This window comes from Mirounga angustirostris, unplaced genomic scaffold, assembly GCF_029215605.1.
Source record: "Mirounga angustirostris isolate CCGP_5_RB_7025 unplaced genomic scaffold, mMirAng1.0.hap1 SCAF_4, whole genome shotgun sequence".
NCBI classification, from domain to species: Eukaryota; Metazoa; Chordata; class Mammalia; order Carnivora; family Phocidae; genus Mirounga; species Mirounga angustirostris.
In genome coordinates this window covers 1,695,645-1,714,875 of record NW_026991712.1, presented here as the reverse complement: position 1 = coordinate 1,714,875, position 19,231 = coordinate 1,695,645, and the positions used below count along the sequence as shown (strand labels likewise).

At 63.7% G+C, this 19,231-nt stretch overlaps 1 protein-coding gene across 5 annotated transcripts; it reads right to left on the bottom strand.

Annotated features, from left to right (window-relative positions):
* On the bottom strand, positions 1-11,982 carry ARC (activity regulated cytoskeleton associated protein). Of its 5 annotated transcripts, XM_064587796.1 has the most exons (3): positions 9,888-11,982; positions 9,617-9,740; positions 1-9,389 (listed from the first exon to the last, which is right to left on the bottom strand). In XM_064587796.1, the coding sequence occupies exon 1, from the start codon at positions 11,792-11,794 to the stop codon at positions 10,592-10,594; it is 1,203 nt and encodes a 400-aa protein (XP_064443866.1). In that variant the 5' UTR covers positions 11,795-11,982; the 3' UTR covers positions 1-9,389; positions 9,617-9,740; positions 9,888-10,591. The 5 variants fall into 5 exon arrangements, with proteins under 5 accessions (XP_064443866.1, XP_064443863.1, XP_064443867.1 ...); XM_064587793.1 differs by having other exon boundaries at positions 1-9,740; XM_064587797.1 differs by lacking the exon at positions 9,617-9,740.
* Between the last annotated feature and the right edge of the window lie 7,249 nt (positions 11,983-19,231).

Genomic DNA, 19,231 nt, shown 5'->3' with positions numbered 1-19,231 from the left:
CATGAGCCACAAATGTGACTTATAATTTTCTAGTAGCCACAATAAAAAATCAAGAGAAATTCATTTTAATTATGCATTTTTTTAACCCAATATATCCAAAGCCTGACCCTGCGCAGGAAGCACTCCAGAAGGGGAGGGAGAGAGAGTCTTCAGGCAGGTGTGATCTATAGGACCAGGAGGTGTCAGAGCGGGGGAGCAGGACGTGCTGGGGAGGCACAGCCCTGCTCTGGGAGCCTGCTCTGCTGGGGCCCAGGGCTCGATGTGGGTCAGACCCCCCTGAGCCTGCATCCCATCCCCAAGCACTCAGCCCCACTGGCTGGCCTGGTGGGGGCGCCGAGGCGGAACTGCGGGAAGGGAGGAGCTTGGAGGCTGGCAGAAGGCCGGCCTCTGCGGCTCTCCTCGGCTCTCCTCTCCCACCCATGGGGCTCATCGGGACTCCAGCTCGGAGCTCCCAGGCACTGTCAACACTGCAGCACGAGCCCAGTGCCTCAGCCCATCCCCGCCCCGGGGGGCCCCTCTCCCCTCGGCTCCCCTCCGTCCTCCGTGGTCTGGGTCCCAAGAGCAGCGGAGGGCTCTGGAGATGCCGGGGTGGCCCTACTGCTGCTGAGATGGGGACGCCAAAGGGGAGGAGAAAGCCCAGGGGACAGCAAGGCCTTGTGCCCAGTGAGCCCCCAGGGCCTGCAGCTCCGGGCACCCCGCACTGCTGGGGGGCTGAGGCCAGCACTAAGTCAGCTCCGCAAGCCACCTGAGGGAAAGGAGGGAGGCCCTGGAGTCGAAGGACAGGCGGAAGGAACGGGGCCGCGGGGGGCCAGGGCTGAAGTGAGGCCCCTGCGGGCCGTCCTGGGCCCTGGTGCCCGGCCGGGACGGAGGCACCCAGGAGGGGCGGCCATGAGGAGCAGGGCCTTGGCAGTGATGGGGTCACACCCCTGCTGGGGAGGCTGGGGTAGCGCGCGGTGTGGGCTTCCCACAACCACCTCCCCCCTGCTCCTCCTACTCCAGGCCACGCACCCCAGGGGCCCTTCTCAGCCCCCGTCCACACCTCCCCCACCACACACGCGCACATGTGCACACCCCCTACCACACAAGCACACACACACAGGTGGTCCTGAAACTCATCCATCACGGATGCCATGGGTACCACAGCCTGGTTCCCATAGCAACACCTGGATGACGGGACAGGGGAGAAGAGTGGAAATGCAGAGAGACATTAAATAAAGAACAACAACTTCAAAACATGAGCATCTGGGGAGAAATAAGCGTGGAGGGATGGCCTTGAAGGCCGGCCAGGGGGAGCCAGAGGTGCCAGCTGACATCAGGGGAGGCGTTGAGGTCTAGAGGCCCCAGACCCCAGGCCGCGTCCCCTCCTGCACCTCCCACCGAGAAGCCTCCTTCTGTGCCTCTGTTCCCACAGGTGCCTGTCTCCAGCCCAAAGAAGGACTTAGGATCCCAGCCCCAGGCAGTGGTGCGCATGGCCACGTCCCATCTGTTCTTGAGGGAGAGTCCTGCACAGCAGTGATTTACCCGCTCAAAGGAGCAAACCCAGTTAGGGTCTCCTCGGAGGCTTAGAGGAACAGCAGGAATACACAGAGTTCCTGCCTGCCAAGGACAGGCTCCAGGAGATGTGGGGGTCTGAGTGGACCCCAAGCTCTTGCTTCATCCAGGGATCAGAGGAAAGCAGCGTCTGCTCCCCGAGGCCAGGTCCGAATCCTCACGGACGAGAACTCTTTGCACAAACAGTTTCACTGCACCTCATCCAGGCCTGGCCCTGTTTTGAGGGCCGTCGGGGCACAGGCGAGGCCTCAGTCTGCAACCCCAGCCACCGTCCCACCCCCGGGTCCCTCTGGCTGGGAGGTGTCAGAATTTCCTCTAAGGCCCTCCTGGCCTCTGTTAGGTGGGGCCGGTGTCTCCTGTAGTGGGAGAGCAGAGCCCCCCCCCGGGGGTGGAATCAGAAGAGGTTCTCTGAGCGGCACAGCCAGCGCCCACCCACTCCATGGTGGGGGTACCCCTCGTCCCCATTTCCCCTGAGTGTGAAGACAGACTGACATTTTCTGGCAGAATTGTACCAAGCACAGGGCAAAACAGAGACAAGATAATTACGAGGATAACAGAGGCTAAAAATAGCCTCCTTCACAGCCCAGACTTCTGCCATGGAAGACGCCAGACGAGCTAGCAGCAGGAGCTCAGGAGCCCAGGGCCCGCCGCGGAGGGGCAGCCCCCAGTGCACAGAAGGGCAAAGAGGGGGGCACAGGGCTGCCACGACGGTCTCTGTCTTCAGAGAGCGCCAAGCAGGTGCCAGGACAGGGAGGGCCAGGGAGGGCCCACAGAGGTGACACCAAGGGTGGGCTGAAGGGTGGTGGCCATGGAGGGGAGGACAAGAGAGAGCAGGGCTTTGGGGGATGAATAGAAGTCCGGCAGATGGGGTGGAGACTGGAGTCTCATGGGCAGCTCTGTGGCCCCGCTGAGACATCGAGAGAGGCAAGTGAGGTGGCAGCCCAGATGGCCTCAGAGGTCCCTGCTCTGACCCTCCTTCTAGAGCCATTTTGTTACTCTTGCAGTGAGGCGCTCACTCCCTCCTCAGGTTGCTGCTGTCCTTGGGGAACAGCCTCTGAGCGAGACCCCCGTCCTTTGGGCACCCTGAGCCAAGGCTTGTCCTGCTCTGAATGGGGCCGCGGCTCAGAGACGGGACTGTGGCTGGCAGCTAGCAGCCACCACGGTCAGAGCCAAGCTCAGGACCCGGCCATGGACAGGGGAAGGGACTCAGAGAGGGACACCTGGCACCCCCAGCCCTTTCCAGGGCTGAGCCAAGGGGGCTGTGCTCAGAGGTCACTCGGTGGGGGGCCTGTGCCCAAGGTCCAGAACTCCTGCAAAGAGGCAGGTCGGAGGGAGGAGGCATTCTGGAGCAGTTCCAGGTGGACAGAGGTGGGCGGCGGGAGAGAGCGGGGGAGAGCTGGCAGGGGGCAGGGGCCAATGGGAGAGAACAGGGGAGGAAGTTTTGCTTCTAAGGGATTCTGGAAGGACACAGTGGCTGGCAGGACGGGAGGGGCCAGAGGATGCTGGAGAGAGAGAAGGAGGCAGAGGTAGGGGCAGAAGGGCAGGGGTAGAAGGAGGGGGACAGGGAGGTCTGCAAAAGGGGGGTGTGGGCGACGGCATGGCATGCCCCGGTAGCACTGTGGGGTGGTGGCCAGGACAGGGGGTGGGTCTGGAACTGGGGCTCTCTGCAGAGGCAGCGGGAGACACTGGGGAGCTGGGCCTTCCTCATGAGCTGTTTGGTTTCTTAAAGGCCTTTGTATTCCAGGATGAGGGTCTCCGGAAAACAAATCAGCACAAACGAGACAGAAAAGCAGACGCAGTGGGGCTGTGGGAGGAAGCATCTCAGAGGGCAGGAGTGAGCGGTGCCTGTGAGCAGTCAGAGCGAGCGAAGAGCCATCTGAAATTCTGGGAGAAACAGAACATAAGAAAGGAAATGTCATCACAGACCACACCCTGGGGGAAGAGCGCACACTGAGTCGGAAATCCACGGAGGGTGCCGGCCTCTAGGGAGAGGCAGGTGCGTGGCGGCTGGGGGGGGGGTGGCGGCTGGGGGGGTGGCGACTCCAGGGCAGGGTGGCGGCTGGGGGGGTGGTAGCTCTGGGGCGGGGTGGCTGAGGCTGGCACAGGGTTAGTGGCCGGCCCTGGGGCAGTTACAGAAGAAACACGGGACCTAAGCCAGCTTGCCCTGGGGCAGGGGCTGGGTGGGGGCATCCCGGCCCTTCCTAGGCCCCCAGCTGGGACTTGAGGGTCACCGTGAGGGGGGGGGGTCAGGCCTGGGGAGCCGGGGTGTAGCCTCACGCAGCGTCCACTGGTTGGTGGACTCGGGGGTGCAGAGAAAAGAGCGGGACTGGCCAGCAGTGGTGGGGGGTCCTGAGGGGCTTCAGGGGAGCAAACCCCACCCTGCCAGTGGCTTTGCTTCTGGAAAGGCCACCCCCACCCTGTGGTCCGGCTTCAGCGGCACCCTCAGGCCAAGCTGCCCCCAGGCGGCCCGGGGTCAGCACTGGGGTTACCGGGCCATCTGGGTAGGCCGGGTTTGGACTGGCTAAGAGGGGGAGGGTTTGGTGAGCAGGGGCGCCTGCGTGGGGCTACACAGGGCAGGAGAGGTGGGAAGACAGAGGATGGGGCCCAGGAAGGAACTCTTGCTGCCTGATGTCCTGCTTTCACTCTGGTGAGAGGTTTGGCCTGAGGTGGACCGAGACTCGAAGGAGGCTATTTGGTTCACCTGGTGACTCCCAGCCCCCTGGGACCTCAGTCCCCCATCCGTACAGGCAGCCGGGCAGCCTCCGAGGCCCCATTGCGGTGGGAAGTGAGGACCATGTGGGGCCTCCAGAGCCACCAGCTGGGGGGCTGGGTCTGCCTGGCCTCCGTCCTGGAAGAAACAGGCTAATGGAAAGTAGGGCGCTGGCTGGGAGCACCACAGCATGGGAAGGGGGTGCTCGGGGGTGCAGGGCAGCACCGCAGGGAGGAGAGGAAAAGCACAGGGAGCCTCACGGGGACAGGAGAGGTCAGCTGGATGGTGTTCCCCAGTCACTCAAGGGACACGCAGCTCTGAGCACAGGGATTGAAGGCCCCTTGGAGGGAGCTCAGCCGTCCTGGGGGCTGCACCCGGGACCAAGGGCTCAGAAGTCACTTTGGTCTTTAAATGAGTGCTGGAGCTCCAGATTACAAATCCCGAACCAAATTTTCTGATTCTAAGGGACACTTAGCAGTGCTACACGTGTGTAGCCCGTTGAAGGGGACTTTAATGTTTGGTCCCATTGATGTCTTCGAACCTTTTAAACTACATCCAGAAAATCCAACATATTCTACGGGGAATCTATTTTTTCAAACTTTGTGAAATTTCTAAATACTTAAAAATTATTATAAACTCGGGGCGCCTGGGTGGCTCAGTCATTAAGTGTCTGCCTTCGGCTCAGGTCATGATCCCAGGGTCCTGGGATCGATCCCCGCATCGGGCTCCCTGCTCAGCGGGAAGCCTGCTTCTCCCTCTCCCACTCCCCCTGCTTGTGTTCCCTCTCTCGCTGTGTCGCTCTCTGTCAAATAAATAAATAAAATCTTTAAAAAAAAGATTATAAACTCAATAAATTAGGCTAAAAAATATGGTGATTCTTAAGCTCTTTCCAATGTTCCAGTACTATACATAAAATTATATGGTTTCTACCTAAAGTCACAAGTCTACACCAGCGACCCCATGAGACACTTCATGTCAACATCATGAGCTTCTCCCTTATTCCTATCAGCCCACTTCTCTCCAGTAGGAAAATGCTTGAAATATGAAGCACATATAAATTCTTGACAAAAATGATAACATTTTGAGTTTGATTCTGTTAAATTTCTATGTTAATCCTAAATCCCCTTGAAGTTAAAAGTCCCTTATGGACTAGAAAGAGTCACATCATCTGTGAAGTTATAACACCTGGGAACAATTCTCAAGAGCACCCTCACTTCTGATGCCAACTGCAGAGTCTGGGGTCCCCGAGACCCCGTCGGGTCCGCTGATTCTCTCGAAGGGCTCCCAGAACTCACGAGAGCTGTCATGCTCACAGTTACGGTTTATCACAGGGAAAGGACCCAGACTGCCATCAGCCAGGGGAAGGGGTGCCCAGAGCAGGGCCCAGGAGGGTCCCTACTGCCCTCTCCCCGTGGAGTCGCGGACCCCAAAGTGACAGCACATATGAGTGTTGCCAGCCGGGGAAGCCCCCAGCCTCGGTGTCCAAGGTCTTTATCCGGTTCCCGTCACGCAGACCTGGTCGGCTGCCCGCATGGCTGACCTCAGTCTCCAGCCCCTCCAGAGGGCGAGCTGATACCGTGTGGCCCAGAGCCTCAGGAGAACAAGGACACTGGACCCAGGATGTCCCCGGGATCAGCGGTGACCTCCCAGCAGCTGAGGACAGAGGCCAGACCTCCCTGGGGCAAGGCGAAGTTCACATTACCCCAAACAATTTTCCGTGTGGTCTTCTGCCCTCTGGCTGTCCACCAAAATCCTCTCTCCCTCCCTCCTACATGCAGCTAGATGTGGCCATGTGACTGCATGCCCTGGGGCTGGTGTGGGTGGCAGTGATGGGCCTCTTCCCTGGGCTTCTCTGAGCCTAAAGCCTGTGGTATGCCCTTCCTGTGTCTTTGCCCTTCCTCTGGCTTCAGCCAGCAGACAAGGACAGTGGCCTGGATGTGCCAGCACACTTGCAAGGTCTGAATAAGCCCAGGAGCCCAGGCACCAGCCACATGCTCATGGGACTGCAAAGAAGCCAGTTTGTTGGGCCTCTTTGTTACAGCAGCTTGGCCTCACTCTGACTCATACACTTTCCCAAGCCCGTTTCTCAGGCTGGCCCTTGCGGCTTGCTTAACCCCCCAGGGCTAAGTGCTCACCCCCAACAGCACATTAAGGGGACATGCAAGACCTATGTCTCAGCTGAGCCTTGAAGGGACAATAGGGAGTAACACTCTGAGCACCTCCCCAGCCTGAGCCCCCTGCCCTCTGACCCTCATGCCAGCTCTATGTGCAGACCTGACCTTAGAGAAAAGGCAGCCCTGGGGCTTGAGCCCACATCCACATGGCTCAGAAGCCCCGCAGCAAGCTGGATCTGTAGGCTGAGCCCCCGCAGGGCTTCTGGACACCCTGTCTCCAGTTCCAGCTCTGATCCCCAAAGGGAGGCAAGCACGGCCCCGCCCTGTGCCTCAGTTTCCCCACGCGCTTGTTGAGAGGGGAGGCTGGGTAGTCTGTGATAATGGGCAGGCAAGACGGGGAGGAGTGAGTGAGGCCTGTTCTGGGAACATCCTGTTCCGTTCCTGGACGTGGCTGGGTCTGGGCCCCTGCAGCCCTCTCCACCCTGCCCTGCTCCTCCCTTGGCCTCGGCCTCTTCTCTGAGGACACAGAGATTCGGAGCTGCATCTCCAATTACATGAAGTGCTCAGATAGCCTGTCTCACAATCATCCAATTACAGGGAGTAGCTTTTTATTATTAAAAAGAAAAAGCACCTACAGCTTCCAGCTTTTGATGTGAGCTGGAGTGTTTCTCTGGGAGAGATCACTACCTCTCAGACGTCGCTGTGCGGCCCTGGCCTTCTGTTCCTGTCAATTTCCCTTCCCCATTCTTGTCAGAGCTTCCGTTATTTAAAAGAAATAAAAGGGAAGAGTAGGGAAGAGGCCACCTTTTCACCATGGAGGGCCTTGCTCAGGGCTGCCAGCCCCCCCCCCCCCCCCCCGCAGAGGTGACGACATTTCCTCGTGGCAGGTGGTTCTTTCTGCCCCCACTCACTTCCTGCCTCCGCAGGTCTCCTCCCTGTGGCCCGGCAGGGCTCCGTCCTCCACAGGACCCTGCAGCAAGGCTCTAGCAGGGGCAGCCCTCCCCAGGCTGGCTATGCTCGCACTACCCACACCTGCCTTCGCCCCCTGGCCTGGCACCCCCTGGAGCAGAGCAGCCCCTCTGGAGGGGAGGACCTGTGCTGGGTAGGTGACCAGCATCTGCCCATGACTGGCATTTGTGGTGGTCAGTTTTACATGTCAGTCTCGCTAGGGAACCGTCCCCCGGTATTCAATCAAACCCTAATGCAGGTATTGCTTGGAAGGCCTTTTGCAGGTGTGACTGAAGCCCATAATCAGTTGACTTTACATAAGGATGATCACCGAGGTCATCTGGGTGGGCCTGGCTCAATCAGTTGACGGGCCCTAATTGCAGAGCTGAGCCATCGCCGGGAAAGAAGAAATCCCACAGCAGCTCGGCCTGAGTCCCGGAGGTCCAGCCTGACCCACAACTGAGCAAGCGAACTCCTCGTAACCAATGGCTCACTGTCCGCCTCCACTGGGCCTGCTTCTCCTTGATCACTGCCTGGTCCAAGGGTTTGAGCCCTCTCCAGTCTAGCTCTCCCTCTCTCTCAGGGGCCTTGGGACCTCACAGAAGCTGGTGAGGTTCCATGCCACCCACAGGGCACGAGATGGCCCTTGTCTCTTGGTTCTTGAACCCACACGTGGATTTATATTAGTGATGGTTTGCTCATTTGGCAGATGAGGAAACAGGCTTGGAGACAACACGTTTACGACCCAGGATTTGTCAGGGTCACCTCCCAGCAGGGATCTTGCCTTGCCTGGGTCCCCAGGGCTTGATGCTGGAGGAGGCCCCGAGGCAGAAGCCCTGGGCCTCCATGTGGGCTGAAGCTGGCGGAGGAGAGCTCTCAGGACACCCCCACGCCCCAGCGGGCAGTGGGCAGAGGATGCTGGGGGGCAGTCCTCAGCTTAGCCAGAAGGAGGTCTCCACCAGTCTCTCCCACAACTGGCTGCCTCAGGCGTGGAGGCCACAGGGCATGGGCTTCCATGAGCGGAGCCCCTAAGGCCCTACTGTCCTGAGGATCCAGGACCCTGACCAACTGGCCTGCGGGGTAATGGGGCTCCCTAGATCCCCAAAGACCCTTCAGTCTGCACTCGTGTGGCTTCTGGGGACCACCACCCTGAGCCACCTCCCTCCAGAGCTCCATGCCAGCCAACGAGAAACAACTGCACACACCGAGAAGTTCCACTGTTTTATTAACAAAATCTTACAAAAGAGTCTGTCTTCAGGTAAGGTGACAGGGGTACACACAGCCTGGCCCGACACTGAAGGCCTGACCTGCTGGGGACCGGGGCGGGGGGGGGGGGGGACTGGTCACACCCTCTTGAGGACCCCAGGGCCTCCCTGCAGCCTATGCCAGCCTATGAGTATGGGTTATGGCTTATGTGCAAAAATAAAATCTGGGGGGGGGCTGGCAGGGGTGCAGGATGGAGGGGCTGACAGAGTCACCTGCAGCCATCAGTCCCCTGAATGTGGGAACCCCCACTGGACAGGCAGAAAGGAGAACCCCCAGCCAGGGCCTGCTCGGGCTGCAGACACGAGTGGCCGGCCAGCACTGGGGCATTGGTGCCGGGGGAGGTGGGGGTCTGGGCCCCGGCTATGGCGGGGCCTGGCAGAGAGCCTGCCTAAGCCCCAGGTGCAAGGCTTCTGGGGTCTCCTGGGGCTGGGCCTGGGGCTGCGGGCAGGGCTGGGGCTGGGGCCTCAGCCTCAGAGCTCCTGGAAAGCTCTGGCAAGAGAGGATGGCCGCCGTGCCGTGGGCAAGGGTTCCTGGGCTGGAGTGAGACAGGGCCCGAGGTAGCAGACCCCACCTCCAGCCACAGCGGCCGTGGGGGCAGGCAGGCTGGTGGTCAGCGGGGCAGGCCTAGTGGCAGGCCCTGGCCCTCACGCTGGCCCGTCTTCATCACCAGCTCTCTGCCGGGCCCACCCTCTCTGCAGCAACTCTGCGGACCTCAGCGTCTCCTTGTGTGGGCAGCTTGCAGGAGGAGAGGGAGGGGCAGGCCAGGCGCCGCAGCGAAAGCTCTGTGGGAGCCTTGAGACCTGAAAGAAAGACGGGGTGGGGGGGTGGTCAGAGACAGGCCACAGGCTGGGAGGGGCTGCACAGGAGGGGTACAGGATGGACACTATGGGGCTGCTCCCCCAGGGCCAAGCCCCCATGCTGGGCTGCCTCTCAGCTTGCCCAGAGCACTGTGTTGGGGGGCGCAGGGCCTGGGATCCTGCGGTGGGGGGAGCAGGGACAGGGTCTCAGTGGAGAGAGCGGGCTGTACCTGTCGTCACTCTCCTGGCTCCTCAGCTGAGTTTGAGGACTCAGGCCCCGTGAGACCCTCCCCCGGCTGCGGGTGAGTCATCCAGCCCAGCGATCCTTTTCCAGGCTGGGGTGGATCACTGGTGCTGAGGAGAGAGAGAGCACGGGGTCGTGTGAGAGCAGGCTCCGCCGTCCCACCGCCCCGCCGCCCCGCCCGGCCCTTCTCCCCGATTCCTTCCCCACAACTCCCCGCTGCAGCCCCCCCCCGCCCCCAACCCATCCCTGCAGCTAACCTGCTGGGGCTGACCTGGCCCCGGGGCCCTCCCTCCCCCACAGTGCCCCCTGGCGGGGGTGCCTTGGGGCCGGGGCTCACCTGAGGAGCCAGGAGGCACCCGGACGCCAGGTCTGCTGCGGCCGTCGCGGGGCTGCCGCCGCAGCGGTCGGTCGCTCCGGAGGCTCTGGCTTTCGGCAGCAGGAGGGAGCCTCGCTGCCTGCGGCTGGCCGGCTGCCCTGGGCAGCGCAAGAGCGCCAGCCGGCTGCACAGCAACTGCCAGGGGAAGGCGGCGCCCCAAAGCCAAGGTTCCTGTGGTGCTGCTGCTGTCTTAGCTTCTGCTCTGGGGTGTCCCTTGGGCTCGGGGTTCACTGGCCTGGGCCATCTGGACATTGATTTCTGAGTGCCCAGGGGGCCCTGGGGGTTGAGCAGAATACCGATGCTGGGAGGTCCTGGGGTGGCCAGAGAGTGTGCAGGATGGGGTCAGAGACCGGAAAAGACAGACAGAAGGAGGGTGACGGGGCAGGGGCCCTTCGCTGTTTGGGGGATACTGCCCACAGCTGGATGACATGTGTCTGTGTGAGTCAGGCTGGGAGGCTGAGGTTGGGTGCCCAGCCAGGTGAGGATGAGGGGCTCCGCTGTGCAGGACTCAGCCCAGCTCGACAGTCCTGGTTGGCAAAGGCCACAGGCGGGGTGTGGTGGGCAGGCTGGGGCCCGGGCTGGCCTCTATTCGGGCTGGGTCCGGTCACTGGTTACAGACTCGTTGGTGAGGGCTGGCGTGAGCGCCTCGGCCTCGGCCTCGGCCTCGTCCTCGGTGGGGAGGCGGGGGCCCACGGGCTCGGCCGCCTGCTCCAGGCCATCCTGCACTTCCATGCCCCTCTGGATGAGCTGCTCCAGGGTCTTGGGCAGTGGATGGCGCAAGAAGCGCTTGAACTTGGGCTGCAGGGTGCCCACCACGTACTGGATGATCTCCTCCTCCTCCGCGTCCACATAGAGCGTCTGGTACAGGTCCCGCTTGCGCCACAGGAACTGGTCCAGTGGCTCCCCCTGCTTCTGCGGCAGGTCCAGCTCCCGCTGGATGGCCTCCCGGGACAGTGTGCCCTCGCTGTACTGCAGGAACTCTTTCTTGAACTCCACCCAATTCTTCACAGAGCCCTGCTTGAACTCCCACCACTTCTTGGCCGGCCCGTTCATGTGGTTCTGGATTTGCGACAGCCAGTACTCCTCGGAGCCGCCCACCTGTCGCAGGTACTCCTCCAGGTGGCTGAGGAACTCCCTCGGATCCTCGAAAATCTGCGTGTCCACACCGGGGCTGGGCTGCCCGTCCTCACCGGGCCCCCAGGGCGGATACTGCTGGGCGTCCACGGGCTCCTGCCCGGGCAGCTCGCCGGTGGCAGGCGGCGGGGTGATGGCGTAGGGGCTGACGGTGTAGTCGTAGGCATCCGCCTCCTGGCAGTAGCCCTCCGGACCCCCGACGCCCACGGAGACGGTGTGGCGAGCCGGGTCGTTGCCCACCGGGTACTTGCCGCCCATGGACTCCAGGCGGTCGGCCCACTTCTCCAGCCGGTAGAAGACCTCCCGCCACACATGCATCTCCCGCTTGACCCAGCGCTCCAGGTTGGCGATGGTCTCCTGGCAGCGACACAAGCAGGCCTTGATGGACTTCTTCCAGCGCTGCGAGTCGCCGGTGGGCACGTAGCCGTCCAGGTTGCTCTCCAGCTTCCCCACCGACCTGTGCAGCCCCTTCAGCTCCCGCTCCACCTGCTTGGACACCTCGGTGAGCAGGTGTCGGTGGGTCCTCCGCACGTGCTCCAGCATCTCGGCCCGGCACTTACCGATCTGCAGGATCACGTTGGGCTTGGCCACCGGCCCGCCCCGCGGCCCGGGGTAGGCGTGGAGGCCGCCGCTCGTCATGTGGTCGAGCTCCATCCGTGCGCAGGTGGCCGCGGCGATCGGACTGGCGAGAGGCGGCAGGCGGCAAAGTCCTCGTGGACCGGCCGTGCGGTGGAGCCAGGACGGTCCCTTCGGTCCAGCGGCGGCAGCGGCGGCGCCAGAGCGCGGAAGAGCGCGGAGGAGCGGCGAGGAGCGGAGAGCCGCGGCGCCGAGCTCTGCAGCCTGCAGCCGCCGCCGGCTCTTTATGCGGCCGCGCGGCCGTGGGCGGCCCCTCGCCGAGCCCCCGCTCCCATTGGTCCCGGCCGGGCGCCCCGCCCCGCGCGCCCCGCCCCCCGCGCCCGCCCGCGCGCCCGGCGCCGGGGGAGGACCCACCCCCTGCACGCGCCAGCGGCCCGGGTGACTAATCCGCCTGCGGGCTCCCGACGCCCCCTCCCCGGCTCATTGAGCCTGCGGGGCGAGGGAAGGTGCCGGGACCCAGCGACACCCCCCTGCCCGCGACCGGCGGGGCGGCGCAGGTGTGAGCCCGCGGGGGCCTGGAGCGGGTCGTGAGCTGCCCCCACCCACCCAAAGGTTAGGAGGAAGCCCCTACCTCCCCCAGGGTCTCCGGTGGGCCCCCTCCTCTCCAGTCTCCCTCCGTACTAGGGGGCGGGGTGGTGCTGGACTCCGCTCTCTCAGGGCCTCACTGCCCCCGCCCCCGCCCCTGCCTGGTCCGGCGTGGCCGGATGTCCAGCCACGGAGGAGCCCTGGCGACCACCCCGACAGCCATCCATACCCTCCCTCCCTGGAGCTGAAGGCTTCAAGGAGCTTTCCTGTGCCGGGCGAGTGCAAGCACGCCCAAGTGTCCCCAAGTCCCCAAGTGTGCTTTCCCAGGTGTGGCCTCTAGCTCCTGCCTACCCCTGTCCTGGGGGCTCTCAAGTCTGGGCGCGCGGGGCTGGTCCTCCCTCCTGCGTGTGTGGATGTATGACACCAGTGTGGCAGTGGCTGGACAGGACTGCCCGGTGCCCCCACTCCCACGCCTGTGGTGAGGGCCAGAACTTCTCCATGCAGTACCTCCAGAGAAATCTGGAAGCTGCTCCCTGCGGATGTGGAGGAGATGAAGGGGTCCTGCTACCTGAACCTTCCAGGCCACGAGGGAACCTGGTCAGTAGCTCCAAGACTTCGGAGAGGATGGAAGAGGGTTGGGGGGAGGAGGGGGAAGGAAGGAGGGGAAGGACAGAGAAGGAGGAGGAGGGGAGGAGGGGGAGGGAGGAGAAGGGGAGGAGGGGAAGGAAGGAGGAGAAGGGGAGGGAGGAGGAGGGGAGGAGGGGGCGGAAGGAGGAGGGGGAGGGAGGGGGAGAGGGAGGGAGGAGAAGGAAGGGAGGAAGGGAAGGAAGGAGGAGGAGAGGGAGGGAGGAGGAGGGGAGGAGGGGGAGGAAGGAGAAGGAGGAGGCGGTAGCCGACGGAAGGGGTGCTGGCAGCCTTATGCAGTCAGGAGAGGCAGAGAAGAGCAGAACACCATATAAGGAATGGGGCTCCGGAAGCTGAGATTCCCTCGGGAGGGAGGCCCCTTCTGCCTCCCTGGCAACAGTGGTGGGGGAGGGACATCCTTTCTGGGTTACCCCAGGTTGGATGCTTAGGGGTTCCAGGTCCTCTGATGTTATGCGGGCACAGGTAATGCATGCTGCCCAAAGCCAGAGGCAGACACACAACCAGTGAGTCAAGCCCCCCTAGCCCCTGCTGTCAGTTTCCCACTCCCTCTCTCAGAAACACACTGCACACTCATGGCCTCCTCTCATACCCCCCACCCATCCCCCAGACACACTCATACCCCACCCACCCATCCCCCAGACACACTCATACCCCACCTACCCATCCCCCAGACACACTCATATCCCCCACCCATCCCCTAGACACACTCATAGTCCCCACCTGTCCCCCGATCCCTGTCCAGCCCCACTCTGTCTGACTCACACACTCTCTGGAATCCCCACTCCCTGCCCCTCCACCAGGCCCCTTCTCCCTGCTCTCCTGGAAACCCTCCTCCCTACCCCAGAGCCAATCTGTCTCTTTCCCCCTCTGAGCTTCCACCCCTAGTTGGGGGGAAATGTCTTTCTGGCAAAAACTTGCCCAGAATCGCTCTCCTGGCATTTCTAATTAAAGGCGAGTGGGTGGGCAGAAAGGGAGGGTGGAGGGGCAGCGTGGAGTAGGAAGGGGGAGCCAGGCAGAGAAGCTGCGAGAACAGGAATCCCAGAGCTGCCCAGCCCAGTCTGCGTTCCTGGGAACCTGCCTGTGCCCGTGTGTGCGATGTCTTTGTGGCCGGGAGCGTGGCCAGGCCCACAGGTGTGACTGGCTGGTCACCACGGGGCCTGCCTGTAGCTCTGAGTCTGTGTCCACGTCTGGGGTGAGCTCGGGCTTGTGTCTCAGGGCCGTTGTCAGGGAAGACACCTAATAAGCCAGCTGGGCAGGGACCACACTCACGTGCACATGTGTGTGCATGTGTGTGCATGCGTGTGCATGCGTGTGCAAGCAGTGGGAGTGCCAGAGAGCCAGCACGTGAATGACCAGTGGCTTACAAAGACCATGTCACACCTGAGGATGACACTGAGGCCCAGGTCCCCTGACCAGCTGGGTGGCCTGGGCCAGGGCACAGTTCTCTGGGTCTCAGGCCCACAGTGACCTCCAGCCCCCACTCCACCCGACCCAAGCCGGCAGCCGTCGGGCAGGGCTTCCTGGAGCGGGGAGCCCAGCTGGGACCTAGAGGGCCGGAGGGGTTGACCAGACCCAGAAAAGCAACGAAGCGCTAGAGGGGCTGGGGGCTGGGCAAGCATCCCCTTTGTGGAGGGCCCAGGGTGGGGAGAGGATCTCAGACTCCAAGCCCTGGGTGCCCCCCCTCCCAGGGACAGAGCAGCCTGCTGCGGGCACGAGGAAGCACAGTCCAGCGGAGGGGGGTGCTGGCGGGCACGGGGAGACCTGGCAGGACCTGCGCGGGGGCTGCACAGTGCTGGCCGTCACAGGTGACAGGCGACAGCCTTGGCATGGGAACACTTAATTGCTGCCCAATTATCGCCCCAGAAGCCCTCAGCACACCCCCGCACCGGAGCCTCGGGCTCCGTTCTTTTGCTGCCTCCGGAGAAGAGGTCAGGCTGGCTCCCCACCAGCCAGGATGGGGGCATCGGCCCCGCCCTGCTCTGCCACCCCCCTTTCTCCACAAGCAGGGGTGAAGGTACAGAGTGCGGCCTCCAGCCCCTAGCCTCACCCAGAGCAGGGCAGCTCAGGGCTGCAGGGTGGGGAGAGGGAGGGGAAGCTGTGCAGGGGGGAGGCCTGGGGGATTGCCACCCCCCCTTAGAGCCAAGCTGGTCAGCTGCTCCTTGGACTGCCTTTGAAGGAGGGGGCTCTGTTGGCAGGGAGGGCAGGCCAGAGTGACCACAGGGGGAGGTCTGCAGGCAGCAACCCCCCCAGCCCCACCCCGTTCTGTCCCTTTGGGGTTCCAATCTTCTGCCGCTAGGGTTCCGGGCTCCCAGACCCCGGGTGCTGGTCCGTGAGGCTAAGATGCCTATTTGGAGAGGAGATGAGGTCTCCCTCCCAAATGCACGGCCTCAGGGAGCCACACCCCCACCACACCCGAAACAGGGCCCCAGGCCCCCTCCGCAGGTCCTGCCTCCCTCTGGCTGCTTTGTGACCCAGTCCTTTCTTGCAGGGCTCACACCTGCCTTTGGGGCCCCTTAGTGCAGGCTCCCTGTCCCACTGCCTGGCTCCCCGGGTGTGCTGGGGGCTAAAGCTCATCCCGGCCCGTCAGGCTGCATGTGCCTATGGACTCAGCCCTGGGACTTTCCAGACTCCCCCTGTCTGCACCGGGAAATCGCCCGCATTAGTCAGTGGTTAGCAGCACTTAGCCCCCGGGGTGGGAGCGCAGGCTCCGTGGGGGGAGCAGAGCACCAGCTGATGAGCCCCCCCCCCCCGCCCCATACCAGGGCCCCGCCGCTGTACCAGCCCCGTGACCCTGTCCTTGTGGGGTAGAAGCCGGGCAGCTGGGGTCCACCCGCTCTTCACCTGGCCCTCCCTGCCCAGCCTCGGCCCATGGTCCCTGCCTGCCACCCCGTGGGGCCCTCCTGGGTCACATGGCCTCACTCCACTGCCCCCCAACCAGTGGGGCTGGAGGGGAAGGACGAGGCCCACCCGGATTGCCCCCGAGCCCTCTGCAGGCCCAGCTCTCCTTCCCCAGCATCTCCTCGGGAGGGGCTGTGTCTTTGGAGGCAGCCCAGGGGCCGGGGATGGCTGCCTTGGGGGGCTGCTGCACAGGCCCCAGGGATGTGGGCTGAGCAGAGGCCCTGGCAGAGCAGCTGGCCCCAGGGCCTGGGCTCACCTCTCCCCCTCTGCCCCCTCTGGGCACCTCCTGCGGGGGGGGGGGGGGGGCGGGGGGCGGGGGGGCTGGGCCCTGGGGAGGCAGGGCCACAGAGGAAGCCTGGAGAGGCAGAGACAGGGCCAGGGCATGGGGCACGGCGTCGTGGAGGTGAGATTGGGCCCCAGGGCAAAGAGGAAGGAAGGACCGGTGGGGCGGAGGGGCAGAGAGATGGAGACGCCAGAAGAGCGGGAGAGACAGGGCCCCGGTTCCTTTCTCAAGGAGACATGCTCGCCCTGCTTTCACGCAAGTTCTCAGGGGTGGGGGGCCCTGTCCCGGGCCCTTTAGCCAGCAAGTGAGAGGCGGGGTCCCTCGGCCACACCTGCCTGACGCACCTGCGGCAGCCAGGCCGGCCTCCGAGAGACTGACGCCTGGGAGCCCAGGGCAGAGTGGGGGCAGGGCGGCAGGAACCCCGTCGGCGGCGGGCGCATGCGCTGCTGAGAGGCCTGAGATGGGGGCCTGAGCACTGGCGTGGGGGGCCCCGTGGGAGGCAGAGGTGTCTGGTTGGGGGGGGGCTCCGAGTGAGCATCCAGAGCTGAGGGAACATCTTCTTTCCAATCCTCCCCCCACCCGAACTTCCTCTTGTCTCCAGCTTGGCAGGGTGTGTGTGCCGCGTCCTGTCCCTGGAACAGGCAGCCTGTTCGTTCTGGGCCCCCACACAGCAGACCCTCTCCCCCCACCTCCTGCCGCCTGCCTCAGCGCCTCCCTCCCTGCGCAGGCTCCAAGGAAAGTTTTGCATTTTTCCGACGAGGCCGGCCCAGAGCGGCCCCAGCCAGCTGCGCCTCGCACCCTGCCAGCACCCGCCCTACGCCGGGAGGTTGAGCCCCAGGGACTGGAGACCATCCTCACCAGCGCCCTGAGCCAGTACGGAAGGGAGAAACAGACCCGGAGAGAGCCAGGGACTTGTCCAAGCTCCGCAGCAAGGAGGCCAGACCAGGGCACTGCGGTGAGCCTGGGTGGGGAAAGGCCTGCAGGCTCCTGGAGGTCTCGTGAGCTCAGTCCGTGCCCTGTGCATCCGTGGGTAAGTCCTCTCAGCCCTGCCCCTTCCGGGCACCCACATCCTTCCCTGTAAAGAATCCTCACCCTACTCGGCCGGGGGGCAAGTCAGTCATTCAATCAGGAACGGCTCCCGAGCCCGATGCGGCAGGTGCTCTTCAAGCTGGGGTGAAGGGGCGTGCAGATGGCCCCATAAAACGGGCATCATCATGACCCGCCCATGGGCCCTGGAGGATGGGGCGCAGGAGGACGCAGGCTGCGTGTGGCTCTAGGCATGCAGCTCAGGCCTCGGCGCGGAGCCTCGGGCTCTTCCCCTCCAGCGAATCAGACTGGCTCCCCTAGCGGCAGAGCCAGGACCAGGGGAGGAAGGAGGCCTCTGCGGTGTGCGGGGTGGGGGGTCTCAGGAGGCAGGTGTGCAGGGTGGGAACCCTGGACAGGTGGGCCCAGGACGCGCTGCACGCACGCGGCTCACCGTGTGAGCGCCCACACGGTGTCTGTGTCTCAAGTGTCCCCTTGGCTCGGCAGGTGCCTCAGGCTGGGTCTGAGCATCCACAGAGCACTGGAGGGGCATTGGGCCCCTGCGTCCCCACCCCGCTTCTCCTCGAGGCACTGTGTGACCTCCTGCAGATGCATTAACCCCTCTGGCCCCAGTGCCCTCCTTGCCACACAATGGGCACCCCGTACCCAGGGGAGGCCGAGGGTCTTGGCATGGGCAGCTTGGTGGGCACTTACGAGGGGTGGACTGTGAACCTCCCTGTTCACTCTGTGAATGCCCGATCCGACCCATGGCACATCACCCCTGATTCCAATGACAAAGGCCTGTCTGGTTTTAAAACCGAAGCATAAAAACTCGGCGTGGTTTTACATGTTGTCTAAATCTGAACCCACTATCACCGCCTCCAGGAAGCCTTCCCATACTCACAGCACTATGTTCACTGGGTCTTTTGTGATCTTGTCCTCCCTAGTACGTGTCCGGCTCAGAGCCCCTGAGCACGCTGTCTTCCTCTGTGTGTCAGTGTATGAGTGTGAACGTCTGGGGGGGGGGTGCGCATCAGTGCCTTCCTGATCCTCTGTCCGAGCAAGGCATGCTCTCGCTCACCGTGCAGCCTCTGAGCCTGTGCTGGGCCTGTGCAGTGGACCAACCCACCAGGTTCCTCCCCTGAGGAGACTCGGTCTGCTCAGATTCCCCAACACCCCAGATGTTCTGGGGCCAGCAGCCCAAGGAGCCCCGACGGGTGGGGAGAGCTGGAGGATGAGCAGGGGTGGGCTGGCTGCAGGGGGGCCAGCAGGGCAGGGGGCCAGGATTTCGGGGTTCTGTCCCTCACCAGGGGCAGAGCCGGGAGGGGAGGGTTACTAGAGAGAGGGGACAGGTCCCAAGGCCACCAACCTGGGTCTGTGGAGGGACACAGGGGCTTGGGCGGGGGCAGGAGGCTGGAGAGCCGAGCTGTGGGTGGGAGAAGGTTCTAGGGCTATGAGGAGGGTCAGGGATGAGGGGAGAGCCAGGGTCCCAGTGTCCCGGCAGTCACGTGTAGGAGCGCCGTGAGGACTCGCAGGCGCGGCTGGGAGCCCGCCTGCGGGGGTTGGAGCCCATGGCCACCCCCTCCTCTCTGCCCCACTGGGCTCCCTGCCAGGCTGCGCCGCCCCCGCCGCCTCCCTGGACACCCAGGGGACTCAGATCAGATGGTGCCGCAGGAGCCCCGAGCGTGGCCGGCCCCTCCGCCCGGATGGGGGCTGTGCTGCCAGCTGGCCCTGGCCGGACACCCCCGGAGCTGGGGGTTCAGGACGTCCAGGGAGGGGGTGGTGGCCAACTATCCTGCCGTTCTGTGCCTCTCCACTTAGAGCGCACCCGGCACAGAGCACCGGCTTGCAGGCACGCTTCCGGAGCCATACAAGGAGACAGGCCGAGAATAGCTCAGTGTGACGCAGCCAGGAGCTTCCCCACGCAGGCAGGCTCTGCGCCATGCCTGCACCCTGGAGGGGCCGCACTGGAGGGACCCCTGCCCCGCACCACCCCTGCCAGAAATGGCTTGGGGTCCCTTCTGCTTTCTGTCTGCTAGCCCCTCCCGCCCGTCCCCTGGGGCTGGGGCCTGGGCCTCCTG